The sequence below is a fragment of the Sebastes umbrosus genome, chromosome 8 (assembly GCF_015220745.1).
Source record: "Sebastes umbrosus isolate fSebUmb1 chromosome 8, fSebUmb1.pri, whole genome shotgun sequence".
Taxonomy (NCBI): Eukaryota; Metazoa; Chordata; class Actinopteri; order Perciformes; family Sebastidae; genus Sebastes; species Sebastes umbrosus.
The window spans coordinates 33,908,197-33,924,734 of NC_051276.1; the positions used below are offsets into that span (position 1 = coordinate 33,908,197).

Sequence of the window (16,538 nt, forward strand, 5' to 3'; positions counted from 1 at the left end):
CCGGGCCGGGCCGGGCAGGGCCGGGCCGGGTCGCATGGAGGGGCTCAGATAAACAGCGCAGAGAGCAGAGTGCTGAGGAAGCAGACAGATCCTGCAGAGGGGACGGTGACGTAAGGACGAACCAGGAGGGGCGAAGAGTCACAGAGGATGTTCTCGTACCCAAAAGGTCACAAGATCCTCGCAACCTTAAAAAAAAACATCAGTTGAAGAGACCCTGGATTAGAGCTGCAACGATTAATCCATTAGTTGTCAACTATTAAATCAATCGCCAACTATTTTGTTATTCGATTAATCAGTTTGAGTAATTTTTGAAGACGAAAAAAGTCATAATTGTCTGATTTCAGCTTCTTAAATGTGAATATTTTCTGGTTTCTTTACTCCTCTATGACGGTAAACTGATTATCTTTGAGTTGTGGACAAAACAAGACCTTTCTTTGGCTTTGGGAAACACTTTTCACCATTTTCTGACATTCTATAGACCAGACAACTAATCGATTAATCAAGAAAACAATCAACAGATTAATCGACTATGTAAATAATCGTTAGTCGCAGCCCAACCCTGGATAGATCACCAATCTGCCTCCTACCTGCTCCCTCGGGGGCGAATTCACGAGGATTACGCAGCGTTTGCAGCCGCTAAACCTGCACAAATAAGATACAACCGTGCAAAGTATGAAATGCACCTCTAACTGTGCTGCCAACCAAATAGCGTCTCGCTGCTCCTGTGCCATTTTGCATGCATTTAAATGAGGTAACATGCAAACATTTGGCGGCTTTTCTATGCAAATCAAAACTTCATAAAAACATCAAGATAAAAAATCTTGGAGAGAGAAGCTTGAACAATCAATTTCACAGGAAATTCCCCCTGTATGGAGGAAGAGACATTTTGATTACCTGGCCAGATACCAGAGGAATAATGTCCAAAACACCCACACACCCCAAACACACACACCTCCCTTCACATCCCACCAAAGAGCTAACGGCTGGAAAAGTGAGATGAAAACAGGAAACAGCTGCTGAGAAGCTGCTCGTCCCGGTCGATTTCTAACTCTCCTCACAAAGTCCTTCCTTCCTTTTCAATCGACTCTTCCCTGCGCTCTCTCTCACACGAGACAAATGTCCAACCAGGTGACAACTTTCTCTCACGGTAACACTCCTGAGCACCAAAGCACCGCAGGTATATTTTGGTTGAAAAGGCTAATTCAATAACTTGATCTTAAAACAGAGATGGTTCCAGGGATGGTTTCCTGCTTGTGTTTCCACTCAACTCCCTGGCTGCGTCTCTCATGAGGCTGTTACCCAGGACACGTTCCTAAAACCACGATACAACCCCAATTCTCCATTTTTAATTGAAAGATTCTTACGGGGGGTGTTGGTGCAGAAGATGCTCATTTTTCTTTGTGTGATTTGTTGTAATGCAAATAATTTGTCTACTTTCATTATTGATCAATCAATGTTTTTTGTCCAAAACCCAAAGAGAATTAATTTGCAGAGAAAAAAAAGTCTAATCCTCAAATTTAAAAAGTCGGAACCAGATATTTTTTGTCATTTTACTTGATGAAGATTAACCGATTATAAAAATAGTGCAGATTAATTTTCTGTCGAAAGAATAATTGATTAACGGGGGGGTCCATCTGCATTCTTTTCCATTTTTTTTTCAAATGGAAACGCTCACTCAGCCGTTAGCAAAAAAAAGCAGTGACGTAGGTTACCACAGTAAGTTAATCAATAAGACTATGAATGATGTGATCGCTAGCACTAGCTGAGTTAAAGTTAGCTGTGCTAAGTTTGGAAATAACTGAAGGGGTTAGCTCAGATTTTTTTGAAGTGGGGTTGTTTGTATACTCCCTCCTTCTGCGAGATAAAATTACTGTTTTTGTGAATGGAGTCTGGTGGCTTTGAAGAGAGCGATATAACAGCTTCAGTTCCCCGTCGGAAAGGGCAGTCTGATGGCGAGGTAAAGTAGACGGGAGCAGCAGAAAAAAACTTATTTTAGATACCTAAAAAAAACAATATCAGTTTATACGCTTTATTTAGAATATTTTCACCGCTTTACCTTGCCATCAGACAGCCCTTTCTGACGGGGAACTTCAAAGCCACCAGACTCCATTCACAAAAACAGTAATTTAACCTCTCAGAACACAGGAGTTGCTGGTCTACCACTGCATCAATTGGTTAGTTTGTTTGTGTTATTGTGTGGCTTTCGGATCTGAACTAACGTGGCATCCACAGCAGTACATTGCTTAGCTTACGTCCCGGTACTCCTGTCTGCTTCTCCAAACTGGGAGCGTGCCAACCGCCATCTAAGTTACTGTATGTGACGTTAATACACTGACTATAAGGATGTATATATATATACTGTACATGTAGCAGCGTCATCATGCAGAAACCTACGTCGGGTCACGCCGATAAGGTTTTTAGAAGGGCTTGATGGGAAAATAGAAAATATTTTGATGCTAAAACATATGTTTTTTGACCAAAATGTGAATGTTTGGTTTTGAATACATAAGGAACACCAGTGGGTAGCTATAGAATGATATAAAAACCTAAAAAAAAAAATAATAATACTAAACCCGTCCTTAAAATGACTTATTGTGTCAGTAGTGTGGAAAAAAATGTGTCCGTATTCTTTAAAACGTTACTTTTAACAGTGTTGTTTGTCCATCACAGCCCATTATGGAGACACTGGGGATGAAAACAAGGCTCTTACATCACTAATACCTGAGCTGCACCGTCTACAACCAAATGAGGCTAATGACTACTGTGCCGTCACCACCACGGGGGAACTGTGATTCTTCCACAGAGCTCGAAAGAATCAGACTGGTTCTTAGTAAATCCCATGAGAATATGGCACTTAAAAACAGTCAAAGGTAAGGCAGGTAAACAGGTAACTCCTTTGAGTCATCACCTTGTGAGCTGTGAACTAAAACTCAGAGCTCCTGCACAGTAACAGACAACACACACAAGCTGCATATGACGCAAGATAAAACACCAGTGCGTTGTTTTTTCACTATACTCAAATACTGCCTCAATAACTGCTGAGAAATATCAACATATCCACTGTCTTATTTCGTGACGTTGGCAACCAGACACTCCAGAAAAGCAGCTTTAAATCTCACATACATCCCTACTACTGAACCTTCTGTCTGTGTGGAGCATCTGGTGCCGGCTGTAGGTGTTAAAGCACCAACATACCGAGGCTAATTCCTCCTTGTATGTGCAAATCTACTCGCCAATGCATCTGTTTCTGATATATATTGTGCAGCAGTCAAAGTCCGCATGCCAACTGGACACTTAACACCCAGTGGGGTTAGTACAGAGGTACAGGGTCCCAGAACAAAGTCAACAATCATGCAAGGGGACACTATGTAACAGTGGCGTTGGCTGGAGACCTTTGTTGCATGTCATGACGTCCTCTCTACCAACGCTCCCCATCTCTCTCTACAGTTATACCATGAAAACAGGCAGAAAAATGTAAGGAATTAAAAAGAGAAGATGTGAGAATGCCAGGGACATATTTATTTAGGGAAACAACAAATCAATGAGAACACGAAGATGAAGACTCACTTAAAAACCTCAACTATAACAATTGAAACCAGTCAAGTGTTGGACGGCGCCTGACAACAGACAGTCAGGAAGCTCTCAACCAACTCCACCCAAAAGGTTCCTGGTACTTTAGAGGGTCCTAAGAACTACATCCTGACACTCTAACACGAACCTGTGAACAACAACATGACACGATACTGGACGTGTCAGAATCAGTGTCAGATTTTAGTTATATACAAATAAGACCAAATAAAGAAGCTGTCAGCATGTCAGTTATAAAAGTTACTCCTTAACTATATTGTGGAAACTCGAGAAAAAGCGCAGGTGACACCACTAGAAACAGCTTTACAACAGTGACCAGTAGATACCAATTTACAGACTTAGTGATTGCACTAGTTTAACATTTATATAAATACACAGACATAAAAACATCATGTATTAATATGGACTTTTAGGCTGAAAGAGCTCCAAAAATACAACAACGACATTGACAATGTGTCATTTAGATGCATTTCCGGCACTCAAGAAAACTTAAAACGGCAAAACAATATCATCTCAAAGTCCATTTAGTAGCTGTTATAGGGAGTTTGTTCAGTTATTATTGAAGTGTAGATGTTCAAACTACCATTTTTCTGAGTACTTTAAGGACTTTAAGGATTGTTTGTCAACTATGTTTCCAAGGAAAGTCTTAAGTTTTCAGTGGAAGTACTTTTCCAAATGTGAAGCACTAAAATTAAGAGCAAAAATCTGTAATTAACAATTTATGTGTCACGATTAAAATACCTTAAAAGGTACAGTGTGTAGGATTTAGTGGCAGCTAGTGGTGTGGTTGCAAATTGCAACCAACTGAGTACCCTTCCGCTCACTCCTCCCTTTCGAAGATGGCGGTAACGTGAGCTGCATAGTGCAAAGCCGTGGTAACGCCGTTCGCCTCACTCAGAGGCCATTCTTACCGTAATAACACTACTTTAGGAGCAACGGAAGTCAGACTGTGGCTGGCGGTGCCACAGTTTAGCACTCTGTGACTCACGTTACCGCAGTTTCGCAAGCGTGTCGGAGAACTACGGTGGCCTTCAGGTAACGTAAAAACGTGATGGGCTCCCTCCGTTCTAGGCTACTGTAGGAACATGGCTGAATCCGTGAAGACGACCCGCTCCAAACAACATACAGTATATTGTCAAGAAGTGAAAGTCAATTTATCGTTCCATTGCAACATCAGCGCCCAGCAGCAGAGCTACGTTTCCGCCATTTTGGACTGAAAGCGACTACCGGACACCAGCAAAACATCCACCTAAAATTATTTCTATTCTATTTTCATATTCTACTGAAATGGCCCATGATGAACAATAAAATGTTATAAATATAATAAGCGTTTTCAGTCCAAAATGGCGGCAGCGGCTGTTGTCAAAAAACACCAGAGTTTCGTCTCTTTGCAGATATGAAGGACTCATTCTAAACTAATGAAAACACAATGATTCTTAGTTCCAGGTGATTATACACTAATGAAAATATAGTTGAATGAATTTTGTATTCCATTTCTGCTGTTCCTTTAAAAGCTAAAGTTTGTTTCAGTTATGAATGTGTTCTCCATTATGAATCATCGACTGCGGTTTTGAAAAATGTCATAAAACAAAACAGACTTTGGCCTTGAGTGAACCCAAACTTTGGACTTCACTGTACTGTAAAACCTTTTGGTAATGACCACCTCATTTGACCCTGTAATACCCCATGATGACGCTATGTATCTGTATATGTGAGTATGTATGTGTATGTGGTTAAAGCCTCTGACTGAACATGGTGCGTGTATTCCTGCACTGCTGAGGTTAAATCACGATCTGAACAGGAAATGAACACAATCTGTCCACGTTGCCACATCAGAAGCACTCGCTGCAGCCTCAAAGCTCAAAGACTTTACTTCTTCTTCTCTGTACTCCATCACACCTTCCTCTCAGGTGTCTTTAACCTCTAACTGCTCCAACATTCCTGCTTTTTCTTGACTTTTAAAAGTACAAAAATCCTCCCTAACTTCTCCCCCTCAGCTCCTATTTTCATGTCCAATGTCTCATCACACCTCGAATCAGGTTGTTGTGGTCGTGTCTTCACCCTGTTTACGGTTGGCTTCATGCAGTGTTGGTGCTCTGGCAGAAACATGGGTTAAATGTCTAAAATGTAAACTTTAAATGTCAAACGAAAAACGAGAGATAGCAGATAAAACCTGAACTCGTGCACCACTGAAAATGTCTTCCTGCCAAAATCAGGATGGAGACCACATGGTTTCTAAAGCTGCACACAGTGAGAAAAACGTTGGCTGCATTCACTGTAAAGCTGACTGGATGTAGTGGATGTTCACCAACACTCATACCACAGCCAGGATTATACTAAGGAACTGGAAAACTACAAGCTCACCTTATTATAAGGACGGGATCAAACTCAAGATCTGAACTCTATCAAGTTCTGAGAAGAAAACTGAACAAGCACGAAGGGTATTTATATAACACTTCTTTTGCCTTCATTGGCTCCTCTTTGTGTTCGCCGAGTCCAATTGTCAAAATGCACCGTTCCGTTTTATGTAATATTTCTAAAACTGTAAAACCACAACTTGGACAAAACACAAAAGGCCTTCTGTCTGCTCATTATATCATCTAAAACGAGACAACTGCTTATTAATCAGGTTCTTCTATTTTCTCAGACTGGATATCAGTCGCCAAGATGCTGTACCGAAACCTTATTTTGTATAAGTTTGTCCCTTTAGATGCCAAAACATGACAAACATTGAGATTTTCTCCCTGTAGTTTTATTCTTATCAGGGTGGAAAAACACCTGACACAACATTTAAATCATTGTGGCACATTAACGCAGAGTTCAGCTTTAAGTTTTTCAACTTTAAAGTTGTCCTCAGTCAGAGTATTATAAACCACTGTGCTGTCTGATCAGTCTTTAAATTCACTAATTCAAATTCTGTTACTCAAACTGGACTTCCATCACAGGACCTCACGTTGTTTTAATGCTGGGTTCTTTTCGGTCTGAACGCCCACTCATGATATAACTGCTCTTTACTACAGCTGAAATCAATCAATCAATGAATTGTTTAATTCAGGTACTAAGGAAAGGAAAAATGCAAAACATTCGCCATTTCCTGCACCTTAAATTTGAGGATTTACTGCTTTTCTCTGGACAGCAGTTTCGACAAAACATTAAGACATTTGAAGACACTACTGAGCCCTTCTGATTTTGCACATCGTGAATATAACTATAGCACAGCGACGCTCAAAGAGGTTACTGTATTGTTAAATGTTGAGATCATGCCAGAAAAAGCAGCAGCCACAATATTTGATATGAGTTTCTCTGCAAAACGTTCCACTCTTGTTGCCGTCATTAGTAAACTTCCATCTTCACAGGAAACAACTTGGTTAGGTTGAGGCAATAAAACTACTTAGTTAGGTTTAGGAAAAGATTGTGGTTTGGGTTAAAACAATAACTATGGAAGTGGTGTAACTTAAGTATGGAGGTTACGTGACATAGCGTTGACTTCTGGTTTCACACAGGGTACGACAACCTGTTTTCACTCCCAGCTCTGTTTGGTATACTCACTGGTTCACGATTACGTGGATTAAATACACATTGATTTTGTGGCGTGTATATGAATTACAGTGCATTACTTTTCTACTATGAGAAAAGCTTGCATCCTGATATAACATTTTCACCGTGCTTGATTGTATCTTGTGGTTAATTCTTGAGGACGTGTACGACCGGCGCTCTGATGTAACGGGTTTAAGAATCCATCAGGGTGCCAAAACTGATGAGGAAACACATGAATATGATTTTGTGCAGCAGCTGAGCCTGATGATTGATGGCAGATATCGGTCTGCATGGTCACATCATGTGATCCTCTGTGTGTTCCAGCCAGACTTGGAGCCAGCAGGGACTCTGGGAGGGTTTTCATGTGGTGCAGCTCGGTTCGCTGGATAAGCTTGCCGTTAATTCCCCCCCACAACAAGGCAGGGCCCCCGTACAAAGGCCGGGTTTGTCAGATCTGTGACATAACGCTAATCTCTGTCCACCGCCGCGGAGGGAGCCTCCCTGTGCCGTCGCCTTGTCCTCTGAGAGGGGCCTTGTTTTCAGTCACTGAGATGATAACTGCGATGGGAGGGAGGGAATGCGAGCTGTTATATAACCTCCAGAGAGGAGGATGACCTCAACGCAGGCCTCGCTGCTGAGGACGGGAGCTTTAAGCATGTTGTTTCTCAGCAAATTGGAATTTGAGTTTGACAAACAAACATGTTTATGAGGCAAGAAGGGAAGTAATCTCACTGGATCATGAGCTGAACATCAGAAACACAATGTTTTTATATGTAATGTCAAAGAGAAAACTAATAAACTAATGCAGGACAACAGCTTACAAAAGTTTTCACAAAAGGAATCAGACTTTTGTACCATGCAGTTAAACTGAACATGTGATCTTGCATCTTATACAAGCAGATATCCATACAAGCGTTTCTTGGAATTACTGGTTGTGTGTGTGTGTGTGGTCTGTTGTTTGTGTTTTTCAGTTTAACATGAAGAGGAAAGCAAAGACTAAACAAGACTGAGAGTCATGTTAGCAGCTCTGTGAGGCTGCACTTGAGCTAAAAGCTAACATTAGCATGTCAACGTGCTTACAAGCAGGATTCATCCTCTGTGAACATCTGTAACAAATTTCACAGCAATCCATCCAGTATAAGTCATAATATTTCACTCTGGACCAAATTGTTGGACCGACCAACACAAAAGCAAAGTGACCGTCTCTAGAGCCACGCTGCTCGCAGAAACTGATATGTGACGCTGCTACAGATTTCACAATCCGCACACAAACACACGCCATGATGTGGTAACTTAAATGGTTCGCATACAACTAGACAAGGCATGCTTATTTGCATAACGCCTTTCAACAACAAGGCAACTCAAAGTGCTTTACATGAGACAGAAACGCATTAAGAAAAGATATAAAAGAACCGTGACGCCATATAAAAAGCCACATAATAGGATTTTAAAAGGTAGAAAATAAGCTCAAGTACAATAAGACAGAATGAAAATTAGAGTGCAGCTACAGTTGATTAAACGATTAAGCTCAGCGTTCCTTCATGTGGAGCAATGTCGACTCACGACGGTTTCATGTCTGAGTTGTGATTGTGCAACCCGGTATCACGCTAAAGCGTGTAATATGGTGCCTTCAAATGAAACTCGTGAGCTTGTGTTTACAACTTGGGAAGTCGTGTACACGATATGCTTGGCGTTCAAGTGGTTAAGTTGTTGCTGTCACTGCTGCTAAGCAACGGCAATATTAACGTTATACTGTAAACTAAGCACACTATGTACGGAACCAACGTAACATACGTACGGAAAACACGTGACAAACATCACAACAACACAGCGTCTCCTGGTTGTTAGTCCTGTGTTTGTTGGGACTCATCCACCTCCCCTCCCGTCCACCATCAGCAGGTTGGTTATGGGCTGGTTTGTGACAGACCTTTTCTCAGCTTGTGCACATTTTAATAGTTTTTAAGGGTAAAACTATCTTGTTTTCACAATAAAAAACCAAAGGCCAGAGCTGCATTAAGCTGCAAGTATTGTTCAGAGTTACAAGTTTATCAAAGCTTGTTTGCTGAAAACAACAATGATGAGCGATAAGATTAAATCGTGCAGCAAATGTGGCGTAAAACTGAAACAATGAGCCAAAAGAGGTTTAAAACCTGCGTAGAGCTGCAGAGCTGGTGATGATATTTTAACATCTTTCACATTACACATTGTTATTTGATGCATTTATAATATTAATCGTTAACTTTAAAGAAAAATAAACAATCTGTGCAGCAGAAATATGTAATTTTTTCTACCTCGTAAACTACTGAACTGAAAGTTTGGAACCGCTGGATTAATCAAAGTCATTTATCAATTAAATATGTCAAACATTTGTAGATTCTAGCTTTGAATTTTCAGCTTTTCTCTACCTGATATCATGAACTGATTCTCTTTATGTTCTTTAACTGTTGCTTATACAAAATACGCAAAACATCCCCTTGAGGTGTGGGAATATTCATCCTTAGTTTCTGACATTTTTAAGGACTAAATCTATACATGAATCATTTATAAAGATGATAATTAGCTGCACGCCTAAACATGAGTTCCTCAAAAGCTGCAGTTCTTTGACTGAACCAGTGAGATTATCTGTGTTTATGAGACTAAAAACTCCCAATCTGCTCTTTCCTCGAAGATGAAAGGTAAGAAAACGGAAACATCCGCTGACAAGAAACCTGATCAAGATGATCGCAGAGTGTTTACTTTTCCCTTTTCAACACACACGCACGCACACACACACACACACACACACACACACACACTGCACTGGGATACGTGACAACAGGGAGGTCGAGCGCATACACAGAGGATGATCTGCTTTTACTGAGAAAACGTCCTCCCACGTACGCATCAGTCATCTCGAGGGATTTGACGTTTTAACAGGCCTGTTTGAACACGGGGCACAAACAAGGTGAGGAAAAGTCTCGATAAAAAGGAAGGTTTAAAAAGGGGGTTTCCCCTTCATGTTGTACACCACAAACCCAGAGACAACTGGAGTCCCGAATGTGGGGCATCTTTTACTAAACAGATCTGAAGCCAGACCTGGAAAATCAGGCCCTTAAAGATGGGTTAACAACAGCAGTTCAGAGACTCTCTGCCAATAAAACACTTAGCCGGCTGACAATATATAACGGCTCATGTTGCTTATCAAGTTGAGGTTAGTTTAGTGGATCAAACTCTGTAAGAGAGAGCAGCGAGGCAGTCTTTGAGGCCTCAAACCAACCACCTACAACATAAGAAATCACTGCCAAATCACTATATTTAGCACAACAAACACACCACAAACAACCATATAGACTACTATAAACTCTGAAGTACAAAATAAATTCACCATATAGCTCCATAGACGCACTTAAAGCTCCTGTAAAGTGCATTAAAGTCACTTTGATAGAGGAAAAATGTCTTAAATTGTACCAGAATACTTTAAAAATGCCTCTTAAAAGAAGTTTTGCATGTAGTCAGGGATGTTTTAAGGGTGTTTTTGTGTGATTTGCGGTGTTAGTAGGTCAGACTCTGTAACAGAGAGCAGCGAGGCAGTCTCTGAGGACCCAAACCAACCACCTAAAACACAAGAAATCACTGCAAAATCACTATATTTAGAACAACAAACAACCATATAGACTACTATAAACTCTGAAGTATACAGAAAGTCAATAAATTCCCTATATAGCTCCATAGATGCACTTTAAGCTCCTGTAAGTGTATTATTAAAGTGACTTTGACAGAGGAAAAATGTCTTAAATTTTACCAGAATACTTTAAAAATGCCTCTTAAAGAAGTGTTGCATGTAGTCAGGGATGTTTTAAGGGTGTTTTCGTGTGATTTGCTGTGTTAGTAGGTCAGACTGTGTAAGAGAGAACAGTGAGAGCAGTCTTTGTGCTTCAGGCTGGGTTTGAAAAGAAGGAGCGTAAACAACCAGAGTAAAAGAAAAGAGCCAGAAAAAAACGTATTTAGCTCATGTAGGACACAGCGAGGCCTCTTTAACACATGTACACACCTCTCAGGGAAACAGAAACATCTGTTCTACTTTTGAAACATGACACACTAACTTGTGACACACAAACTGTCCGGAACATCTGGGAAATTGTGTCACAGGTTTTTCAGGTCATGTCTCAACCCGGCGACTCTTTTAGCAGGTTTTTTTTTCTGCGGCATAATGAGGTCACGAAAGGTCAAACCGTCTCCAGACACTCGCCGTGTGTCCCATCTCTACCCCTTAAACAAGTGTATAGAAACACTGGAACAGACATCTGAGGAGACGCTCAAGGCCGTATAATCTCATCTAGTGAATCAAAGACGAGGAGGAGAGATGAAAGTTGTTATCGGAGTCCAGGGGGAGAGTCTGGAGTTATGTGAGGTGAATGAGGAAAACCAGAAACTACAGCAGGAAAACAGCAGCTATGAGTTGTTTTAGAGCGGTTTAAAGCTAGTAGACTGGATAATTTGACCAGTGTGAACTGGTTTTGGTGTGTTTAGTCTGGGAGTCCAGTTGAAGTGCCAGTGGAGATACACACAGAGGTCACTTGGCAACATGGCAACACCCTGCGTTTAAATGTGACTCGGAGAAAAAACAGTCTTTCATTAACCAGCATGAGCTGAGCTGCAAAAAAATGGTGCAATATACACTTGAAATACTTCAGTGCAACACAGCAATAACAAGGGTTTTATGGGATTTTGTTTTTTACAAAGCTGCAACAGCAAAGAATTTATTATTTTATGATACTAAAGGGGGGAAAACAAACCCAAACAAACCACCTAAAACATTAGAAATCCTATAAAATCACTGCAAAATCAATATATTTGGCATAACAAACACACCAGACACAAGTTTGGGAGCCATATAGAATATTATAAAAACACCATAAAATATAACAAATGTCAATAAATTCACTATATAGCTCCATAAATGCATTTAAAGCTCCTGTAAGTGTATTAAAGTGACTTTAATAGAGGGAAAATCGTTTTCAAATGATATTAAATTGTACCAAATGCAACTTAAAGACGTTTTGCATAGATGAAGTGATGTTTAAGGATGTTTTCCAAAGCATATAGTCTTTTATGATACTAAAGGGTAGAGAAACAAACCAAAACAAACCACCTAAAACATAAGAAATCCTGCAAAATCACTATATTTGCCATTATAAACACACCAAAACTAGTTTAGGAACCATATAGAATATTATAGAAACACCATAACGTATAACAAATGTAACTTAAGTCACACAAATGTCAATAAATTCATTATATAGCTCCATAAATGCATTTTAAGCTCCTGTAAGTGTATTAAAGTGACTTTAATAGAGAGAACCCCTGTTTTAAATTATATTTAATTGTACCAAATGCAACTGAAAGAAGTTTTGCATAGATAAAGTGATGTTTAAGGATGTTTTCCAAAGCATTAACTATTTTATGATACGGAAAGGGTAAAGAAACAAACCCAAACAAACCACCTAAAACATAAGAAATTACTGCAAAATCCCTATATTTGGCATAACAAACACACCACACACACTCTTAGCAGCCATCTAGAATAGTATATAAACACCATAACGTATAACAAATGTCACTTAAGTCACACAAATGTCAATAAATTCACTATATAGCTCCATAAATGCACTTTAAGCTCCTGTAAGTGTATTAAAGTGAGGAAAATCATTTCTAAATCATATTAAATTGTACCAAAATACTTTTAAATGCAACTTAAAGAAGTTTTGCATGAATGTAGTGATGTTTTAAGGATGTTTTCCAAAGCATTAACTATTTTATGATACTAAAGGGGAAAGAAACAAACCAATCCAAGCCACCTAAAACATAAGAAATCCTATGAAATCACAGCAAAATCACTATAAAAATATCAATAAATTCACTATATAGCTAAATAAATGCATTTTAAGTGCATTAAAGTGACTGTAATAGAGGGAAACCCTGTTTTAAATGATATTAAATTGAACCAAATGCATCTTAAGTGAGTTTTGCATGAATGTAGTGATGTTTAAGGATGTTTATATGAGTTTTGCATGAATGTAGTGATGTTTAAGGATGTTTATATGAGTTTTGCATGAATGCAGTGATGTTTAAGGATGTTTATATGAGTTTTGCATGAATGCAGTGATGTTTAAGGATGTTTATATGAGTTTAGCATGAATGCAGTGATGTTTAAGGATGTTTATTTGAGTTTTGCATGAATGTAGTGATGTTTAAGGATGTTTATATGAGTTTTGCATGAATGCAGTGATGTTTAAGGATGTTTATTTGAGTTTTGCATGAATGCAGTGATGTTTAAGGATGTTTATTTGAGTTTTGCATGAATGCAGTGATGTTTAAGGATGTTTATATGAGTTTAGCATGAATGCAGTGATGTTTAAGGATGTTTATTTGAGTTTTGCATGAATGCAGTGATGTTTCAGGATGTTTATATGAGTTTTGCATGAATGCAGTGATGTTTAAGGATGTTTATATGAGTTTAGCATGAATGCAGTGATGTTTAAGGATGTTTATATGAGTTTTGCATGAATGCAGTGATGTTTAAGGATGTTTATATGAGTTTTGCATGAATGCAGTGATGTTTCAGGATGTTTATTTGAGTTTTGCATGAATGCAGTGATGTTTAAGGATGTTTATTTGAGTTTTGCATGAATGCAGTGATGTTTCAGGATGTTTATATGAGTTTTGCATGAATGCAGTGATGTTTAAGGATGTTTATATGAGTTTTGCATGAATGCAGTGATGTTTCAGGATGTTTATTTGAGTTTTGCATGAATGCAGTGATGTTTCAGGATGTTTATTTGAGTTTTGCATGAATGCAGTGATGTTTAAGGATGTTTATTTGAGTTTTGCATGAATGCAGTGATGTTTAAGGATGTTTATATGAGTTTAGCATGAATGCAGTGATGTTTAAGGATGTTTATTTGAGTTTTGCATGAATGCAGTGATGTTTAAGGATGTTTATATGAGTTTTGCATGAATGCAGTGATGTTTAAGGATGTTTATATGAGTTTAGCATGAATGCAGTGATGTTTAAGGATGTTTATTTGAGTTTTGCATGAATGCAGTGATGTTTAAGGATGTTTATATGAGTTTTGCATGAATGCAGTGATGTTTAAGGATGTTTATATGAGTTTTGCATGAATGCAGTGATGTTTAAGGATGTTTATATGAGTTTTGCATGAATGCAGTGATGTTTCAGGATGTTTATATGAGTTTTGCATGAATGCAGTGATGTTTAAGGATGTTTATATGAGTTTTGCATGAATGCAGTGATGTTTAAGGATGTTTATATGAGTTTTGCATGAATGCAGTGATGTTTCAGGATGTTTATTTGAGTTTTGCATGAATGCAGTGATGTTTAAGTGTGTTTTCATGTGATTTTCTGTGTGTTTTACCTGGATGAAGTGGCAGTAAAGTGTGTTTTACCTGGATGAAGTGGCAGCGAAGTCCCCCTCCAGCAGCCGGATCTTGCAGAACAGAACTCCGTTAACGAACGGAACCGCGCTCAGCTCCTCCAGAGTCAGAATAGTCTGGAACTTAAACTTCTTCTTTTTCACGAAGAACGCCATCGATAAAACACGACTAAAGCTAACAGAAAACAGTATTAAAACCTGAGCTGGAGCTGAATGAAGGTAATAAACTGCTGTTGATGTGTTTCAGTTTGTGTTTTCATTCTTCAGAGGATTCAGCGCACAAATCTGGAAACGACCCAGAGGACATCACCGTTAGAAAACGTGGATAATATGGTGAAAATGATAATGTGTGAGGTTTAAAAGTGATAAAGGACTTACCGGGAGACATGTCGGGTCCTTCTGCAGCGGTTCCACAACATATAATGACAGAAAAAGACCGTTTCTCCTCCGTTTTCTCCTCCAGTAACACCAACAGAGAGATGAGAGCTGAGATCTGAGAGGAGGAACTCTGAGCATCAAGCTAGCTGAGAACACGTCATATAACTTCCGGTTGACACTTTTCAGAATAAAAGCTAAATAACCAGTGGTGGAAAGTAAGTAAATTAAGTGTAATTTTCAGGTATTTGTACATTACTTGAGTAATTCCATTTTATGGTACCATACACATAAAAATATTATATTTATTTATTTATATATTTATCTATCTATCTATCTATCTATCTATATATATATCTATTTATCTACTTATGTATTTATTTATTTATCCATCTATTTATTTATTTATCTATCTATCTATCTATTTATCTATTTATTTATTTATTTATATATTTATTTATTTATATATTTATTTATTTATCCATCTATTTATTTATTTATCTATCTATCTATCTATCTATCTATCTATCCATCCATCCATCCATCCATCCATCCATCCATCCATCCATCCATCTATCTATTAATTTATGTATCTATCTATCTATATCTATCTATCTATCTATCTATCTATCTATCTATCTATCTATCTATCTATCCATCAATCAATCTATCAATCTATTAATTTATCTATCTATCTATCTATCCGTCTATCTATCTATTAATTTATCTATCTATCTATCTATCTATTTATTTATTTATTTATCTATTTATTTATTTATTTATTTATTTATGCATTTATTTATTTATTTATTTTTTATAGAAATATTTTACTTTTTAGTTTTTACTAATGCGTGGTTTAGATGACAAAAAGGATATTAAACATTTTATATATGGTAATTTTTTTTATAAATATGTACAATCAATGAAATTAGTAAAAGATATCAGTGAAATTTAACTTTGCAATAACTTTGCCTAAAATGATGTACTTCGGAGGAGGAACTTTATAAAAATATAACCATAGTCTACAACATTTAAAAAAAAATATTCAGTACATCTAGAGTTCTACTGTAGGATTAATTTAAACATTTTAAATCCATTTAAATTTAAAAAATGGTTTACTATTTCTAAAGTGTGAGTATACAAATTTGTGGATTTTATTTTAGGAGGTAAATCACCTAACTTCTGGTCTCCTACCAGCTCACCCTGGTTAACTTGATTCAGCTCTCTGGAGCTCCATCCACTGCCAGTCATTCTGATGGTCCTCCTGCAGCCTCAGAGGTCAAACAGCGACACTGTGTGGCCACAGTCTGTCAGTGCAGGTATGTTACCTTCAGGGACTCCTTGTAAATCCCAAGATTTCTTTTTATAATAGTATACAAAATATAAAAACTAGGACTTTCATACTCGGTTAATGTGGTTGTTGTTGTTGATTTATTTAAGATGGTTGCTCTTTTATTTCAGAAATAAAGAAACAATCAAGTTTAGTGCAGACATGGTTAGTTCACAGTTAGGGGATATTTACTCAGGTTCCCTGAAGTGTTATTATTGTCTTGAAATACTATCACAATTAAATGAAAATATCTCTTTCCCGTTCATTATTAGCAC

The 16,538-nt window shown here is 38.1% G+C and overlaps 1 protein-coding gene and 1 long non-coding RNA gene across 4 annotated transcripts in view; one reads left to right on the plus strand and one right to left on the minus strand.

The window, feature by feature from the left end:
• fam102aa (family with sequence similarity 102 member Aa) overlaps window positions 1-15,083 on the minus strand; it is a 38,761-nt gene extending 23,678 nt beyond the window's left edge. For both annotated transcript variants that reach the window (XM_037778039.1, XM_037778038.1), the window contains exons 1-2: window positions 14,937-15,083; window positions 14,572-14,843 (exon numbers count right to left, since the gene is read on the minus strand). In XM_037778039.1, the coding sequence (XP_037633967.1) occupies window positions 14,572-14,714 (143 nt within the window). In that variant the 5' untranslated portion in view covers window positions 14,715-14,843; window positions 14,937-15,083. The remainder of the gene's footprint in view (window positions 1-14,571; window positions 14,844-14,936) is intronic.
• LOC119493045 lies at window positions 14,645-16,287 on the plus strand. 2 transcript variants are annotated; one of them, XR_005207893.1, is made up of 3 exons: window positions 14,645-14,777; window positions 15,022-15,151; window positions 16,131-16,287. It is a non-coding gene; the product is annotated as an uncharacterized LOC119493045 (long non-coding RNA). The 2 variants fall into 2 exon arrangements; XR_005207894.1 differs by having other exon boundaries at window positions 14,712-14,777; window positions 14,922-15,151.
• The last annotated feature ends 251 nt before the right edge of the window (window positions 16,288-16,538 follow it).